The following is a 6,762-nucleotide window of genomic DNA, read 5'->3' as shown; positions in this document are numbered from 1 at the left end:
GTCTCTCACAATATAACTATGTTAAATGTGAAAGAAATGTAATTTGTGATGAGCCTCTTTTTATATGGTGTGTGAGATGAATTGAACTCGAAAAAAGACTTTAAATTCGATAATTGTAAAGACTCTGATGTTCAAATCATTATGAATTTGAGAAGCCTAACAAAATATTATGATAAAATAATGTATTTTCATCGGTGCCAAATATACTAAATTGGACTTAGACTAGTCTCAAACATTGTGTAAACCCTATTCCTACTTTGTCATTGCTTTTGGTACTAGTCTAAGCTAGTACTAGACGTTGTTCATCACAATGCTTACTTTTCCTCCTCTTATGTTTTTCTTTTCCTTATCTTTTTAGTTTTCTTTCTAGTAAATCAAAACATACCACTGTCCACTGCATTATATGTTTTCATTTATTTTCATTGTTTTATTTTTCTTATAGAATTTTTGTTTGCTTCAAGCATTTTAGGGAACTTTTCCTATTTTAAGTGTACTTAGAAATATCATTTGAAATTTTATTGAGTTTAATTTTTATGTATCATCACTATAAATTTTTTTATGTCGTCGGCAAATCATGATCAATCATGTAAGGGATTTTATGAATAATTATAGTAAAAGTCTGACATTATTAATTAGCTAAAAGTTGTGATTGATTAACAATATAAAATCTCTTTACATTAACGGTATATATAAATTAAATAATGTCTAGTTTCTTTTTTCTCCTTTTAATTAAATAATTGTTTTTCACACGTATATTTAATTTTCTCATCAGGGTGCGGTGTTTGATCTCTCATCTCAGTGCAATGTTTGATTCTCAGTTTTGATGTTGTGCTCATTTGGTTTAAATTCAATCAATGACTTTAACGTCTTCAACGTTAGAGCTCTAGAGACATGTGTATTTAGAACACTTCAATTAAGGTGTCACGGTCACCCCAAAATTTTCAATAATTTTTTTAAAAAAATACTACTATATTTACGTTATTTATATGATACATACTTTAATTTAGTTATAAGAAGTAGTTAAATTTGATTGAATATATGGAAGTAGTTAAATTTTATATAAAAAAAAATATTTGTTAAAAAAATTGAAAAATGAATAATTATTAGTTGTGACAAAGTTGTAAAAACCAAATTATATAAGTCTATCGATAATTGTGCTTTTAATATATGCTAATCGGTAATGAATTTCGACTAGACAAAACATGACCTATGTTAATAAATATGCTAATTAATATACATATTGCGGTGTATATTGATGTAATTTTGGGATCGATAATCGGTGTATTTTATGAGCATAATAAATTTTATGAGTTGAATTGTGGTTGTTGAGTTATGGTTGTCGAGGTGTATATTTGAGTTTAATATGTGAAGATGACATGTTATTTGTGCATCTTTTCTTCTTGGTACGTAGACTAAAATTTATTTTATCAAAAATTTTAATTATTAAAATTGTATTTTTAAGATGGATCAAATACACAATTTTATAAACCAAATTATAATCTAAATGTCTATTATAAAAAAAAAATAAAAGGGAATAATTTATTAAAAAATTACATAAACAACTACTATAATTATAAAATAAAATAAATTTTTTCAACCTAAATTTTAACTAAATTTTAATTATTAAAGGTGTAAATCAAAATTTGATCTACTATCTCTGAACTATATTTTATAAATTTACAATTCAAAATTCTTATATGCAATACAATATTATACTTTTATTTATATATTACAATTTTAAAAGTTCGGTCACCAAATATTTTTGTTCAAGATCCACATTTATTTTTGTCTATAGACATTATGTTGTTTAATGCTATTAACCAAGATGCAACTAGTTTGTTCGTAGATTTATTTTTTTTAGTTTTAGTTAATTTAAATTATATTGTTCTCGATCGATTAATTTTTACTAATTTAAACAAAATTAAATACTTTAGAAATTGTTTTAAATATTTGATATTTTTATTACAATAATTTTAATAACTTCAGAAAAAACAATAATTTTATTTTAAAACCTTAATTCCTTAAAAAAAAAGTTATAACAAGGTACAGACTTGACTCATTTTAATTTTTTTTAATTTTTTTATACGGAGGAGTAAGCTTTAATAAATAAAGATATTAAAATGCCTTAATGATAACAAAAATATTAATTATTTATTAGTAATACTATTTAATTAATTATAATTAATAACAAATTAAATAAAATTATAGATATAAAAAAGAGAGACAATTACATTTGAATAATATTTTTTATTATGGTCTGTATTTTTTGAAACATTATTTTTAACGTTCATTTTGTTTTTAATGTGGTTTTATATATATATATATATATATATATATATATATATTATAGATGTCTTACTTTTTCTAACTATAATTTATAAAATTTAAAATTAATTAAGTTTTTTTTATATATTATTTATGTTTATTTCTCATTTGTTACACATAGTTATCTTAGAATTTTAAATAAGAATATTCTAAAATAATAGATGCATGAGAACTAAAATAGACAATAAAATTCAAGTACTAAAAAAAGAGAGACAATGTGCGATACTCGAGAATAACAAAAGAAACATTGTACATATCATACAATAACATAAGAATTAAAGTGATAAAAAAAATTACAAATTTTACTCATCCATTTGACAAATTTATAATTAATATTAGTTATTAAAAAAAATTATTACCCAAATATCATTGACACATCTATCTTATATTTATATAATATTTATATATTTTGTTGCTAATTATAATAATTAAGTAGTATTATATATAAATAATTTTTATTATTGTTATTATTTATTCAATTTTTAGTTTTTTAAATAAATAACAAAAAACCAAAAAAAAAATGGAGATTACACCCGAAGACGACCCTCGTGTAAAACTTAAATAATAATTAAATATAATATATAATCACATCCTTAAATGTGAGCTAGTATAGAAAACTAAAATTGAATTTTTATATAATTGGCCTTTTAGAATACGACTTAATCAGAACCTAAAAATAAAATTTTTGGTTTATTTTTTTTCAAAATGTAGTTTTCTAAAAAAGGTACTCTATTTAATTATTATTATTTATCACATAAACAAAATAATTTTAATAAATATAAAATATCTGATTTAAGTAAATCATAATCGATTGAAAATGTGATACAAATCAAATTGAAATAAATATAGTGGAAAGAATCCAACTTTAATTAATATATTTATAATCTCATAGCCACATGGCGCGAGAATAAATGGATGACTATGATACAATAGTTCTCCATTGCAGGGAAGCACGTTAACTCAAAAAAGTCGTGCGCCCCACGCGAAATTGACTGCACCGCACCAACCAACAAAATCATCCCTCTCGTTCCAATTTTTCAGCCTTTCGAAAAAGCTCCTTTCTAACTCAACATGCATCTTCGTCAAACGACGTCGTATCCATTGAATCCTCATTCACCATTCCCCTTTCCTTTTACAACCGCATTTTAAAATCATCATCGCCAATTCATCAGCATTGGTTTCACACCACAACATAACTACGTCGTCGTTGTTTTAATCGTTTTTTAAATTCGAATCGGCGATTCTCGTTACGGTAACATCTGCACCGAAAACGAAGACGTTATAGCCACGTAGTTTTCGTCGCGATGCCGATCGCGCGATTCAACAGCCAGATTCCGGTGCAGCTTCCGTCGCCGATTCCTACAGGCAGAGGATCGCGCTCCGCCGCAAATGACATCTTCAGCCAGTTCCTCGAGAAGAAGCTCCAGTTGCCGGCACTTACACTACCAGAACCTCACCTCCCGCCGGCGCCGGCAGAAATCGATCTCCGGTCTCTACCACTGGCTTCCGCGGGTCTGCTTCTACGCTCCGCCAAAGAGTTCGGCGCGTTCAGGATACGGAGCCACGGAATCTCTTGCCACGAACTTGGAATAATGGCGGAGAAAGCCGAGTGCGTATTCAAAGACTCCAAAAATGTCGTCGTTGAGCGTGACGGACGCTGTGGAGGGATGATTCCCTGCGTTCGATCCAGCAACGGAGGACTGGAATTCACCGCTCACAACCAAACGAATCGGAAATTTTGGTATATTTGCTCGTTTTGTTTATGCATATGAATATTTTCGTATTGGATTTTCACTTGTTTCGTTTCGTGTTACTCATATTTTGGATTTTGTATCAATGCAGTACCTATTTCATGTTTAGTCTGTATATGCATATTTAATTTAACTTCCTTCAAGTGTGTAGTGACTTCGGTTGTAAAATTCTACACCAAATATTTGCATGCAATGTGCTTTCTTTTTTACATTGAAATTTCTTTTTTTTACTAAACATTGAAATTTCTAAACTTCAGAAATACTTTATAATTTTTGTATTATATGGGGCTCTGAATGGATAAACAGCTTTATTAACAGCTTAACTATAGCATAAGCACTAATGTATAAACTATTTTTACAAGGTAAAATAAAGTTAAATTTTTACAGCTTAATTAACTTAATTATTAACAGCTTAAGCACTAATGTATAAGCTATTTTTACAGCTTAATTACTAACAGCTTAAGTGAATATTGAAAAAGTTTAGATTGTTGAGTGAAGATTTGTTGGACATGCATTTTTCAATATATTTGTACACTAATATATAACAACTGAAATAAATGTGTAATTGCCAATATCATAAATTCCCTTAATTTTTTATAGAGTCGAATTATATTGTTTGATGATGTAATTGGATTTTTTTGCCCTACCCAGTGGGTTGTTTGATTGTTTTGAGGTTTAAATTTTACTGTTCAACATACTATAGATGATAGTAGAAATAGACAATTGGTCATCTACATTGTCATGTTATTCATTTCCAATGAAGACAAACAAGGTGCTAACTTGTTTTTTTATATAACAAGCAGGGTTCTTATGGGGAACGTAGCAAGTAGATTGGATAGCATAGTAGAGCAAGTGACTCTGGCTCTACAACAGGACACATCTCAAGATTTTAAGGAGCAGATTCAAGAGACAGAGTCTGTGATTTGCCTTTGCAGGTATCCCCATGATAATACCCCCAAACGAAATAAAGGCGTCACGGATGAGACAAAGGGTATATTATGCGAACATGCTCTGCGCTTCTACCTTCCCTTGGAGCATTGCATATTTTACGTCCAAACTGAAAGAGGTCCTCTGTCATTTGATGCAGGCCCAGAACATATAGTAGTCACTGTTGGCAAGCAATTAGAGGTAATGAATTTCATCGCCGTTTGCAAGTCCAGTAATGTATTGGTTATTTTTATTTTATAGTCGGAGCTTAAATTATATATGCAGTAAGTGCTGTATGATTGGATAAGATTCATGTGAGTCTCACTGAGTTAAAAATGAGTACCTCTAAATAGGTCATGAGAAAAATCTTGCACAATCTTAGACAAATAGATGAGAATAGAGAATTAGAGAGTTCTGTTAGCACTACTCATGTTAACCTTTAGGCTGGAACACCATATTTAGAGTTTTAGATTGATGAAAAACTTATATTGGTATAACAGTCATAACATATGTACAAATGATGTATCATTTTTAATTTCAGTCATTTTGAACGAGCTAACCAATATAAATACATGTTAACACACTATAGACAAAGTTAGATTTTAAGATAGCAAGTAGCAGTCAAATATATCCTATACTGGATTGAATATAGTGTTAGTTTTGCATTAACCAACACATGAAGATTGAATACTTAATTATAATAAGGTAGTATTATCACCATAAAAAGGTTGTTGTATTTAACAGAAGAAAATCATCTGAAAGGAGTTTCCTGTCATAATGAGACAATGTTGATAACGCCGTTGGGTATAAACATAGATTGTAATTTTTCATATAGTCACTGAACTGACAATGTTGATAACGCCATTGGGTATAAAGATAGATTGTTATTTTTCATAGAGTCATTGAACTTGGGTTCTATTTATGTCTAAAAAACATGTAGGAACTAAAAATTACGTAATGGATAAGAACTTAAACATCCAGTTACTTAATAGTAGAGTGTCTTTTAATCGTTAGTGTTCCATGTCATCAAATTCAATTTGTGACGACCAAAACTAACCATGCATTTCACTTAATGAATGTAGGAGTGGAGCCACAGTGTATTCAAATGTGTTCCTGGGGAAATGATCTTCATGCCGAGTTTCCGGAGTAGCAATGCCTCTTTCTCCATAGAGCTTACATGCTTGGCCTCTTCAAATCTAAATCACCTATTAAATAATTTTGATAAGATAATATCCTTAAACGATCAAATCCTTATTGTATTATGCCTTGTATTTTTATACAAATTTCTATACTTCATCTTTTCCTGATCCTCAGTACACGGTTGCACCATTTTCTTTTCATTGGATGCCTTTTGCGTGATCAGATGTTGCTCTACCCAGTTACATTTTTTTTTCTCGAATCTATTTACAATGACCATTTTGATGTACAGTTTGAGTGTAAAGGTTGTTGGTTTTAGTTTAAAAAATACCAGTTATGACACATTGACATGATTTTCTGAGTTGAAATTTGCAAATATATATTGGCAATTTAAACTGGAGGACGATAATTTGTATTGTTATGGGAATTGCTATATTCATGTATATAACCTTAATGGATGAGCAACACTACAACAGGTTAGATTCAATTCTCATTCGATACTGTGCCTGCAACTGTGTGATGTTTAGAACAATTCAGGTTAAAAACTTGTAATTTAATATATTTTGTATTTTGGATTGGAGTACACTCGTATCGTGCAATAATACACCTGTTGTTTATAAAA

General features: G+C 29.0%; 1 protein-coding gene across 1 annotated transcript; it reads left to right on the top strand.

The window, feature by feature from the left end:
- The first annotated feature begins 3,484 nt into the window (after window positions 1-3,484).
- On the top strand, window positions 3,485-6,493 carry LOC101493807 (uncharacterized). The gene is made up of 3 exons (XM_004492491.4): window positions 3,485-4,066; window positions 4,880-5,204; window positions 6,086-6,493. Exons 1-3 carry the CDS (start codon window positions 3,630-3,632, stop codon window positions 6,308-6,310), a joined length of 987 nt encoding a protein of 328 aa, XP_004492548.1. The 5' UTR covers window positions 3,485-3,629; the 3' UTR covers window positions 6,311-6,493.
- Window positions 6,494-6,762: the final 269 nt, after the last annotated feature.

The sequence above is a fragment of the Cicer arietinum genome, chromosome 3 (genome assembly GCF_000331145.2).
Source record: "Cicer arietinum cultivar CDC Frontier isolate Library 1 chromosome 3, Cicar.CDCFrontier_v2.0, whole genome shotgun sequence".
Classification (NCBI taxonomy): domain Eukaryota; kingdom Viridiplantae; phylum Streptophyta; class Magnoliopsida; order Fabales; family Fabaceae; genus Cicer; species Cicer arietinum.
Note: the sequence above shows the minus strand (reverse complement) of the source record. Positions and strands in the feature narration are given on the sequence as shown.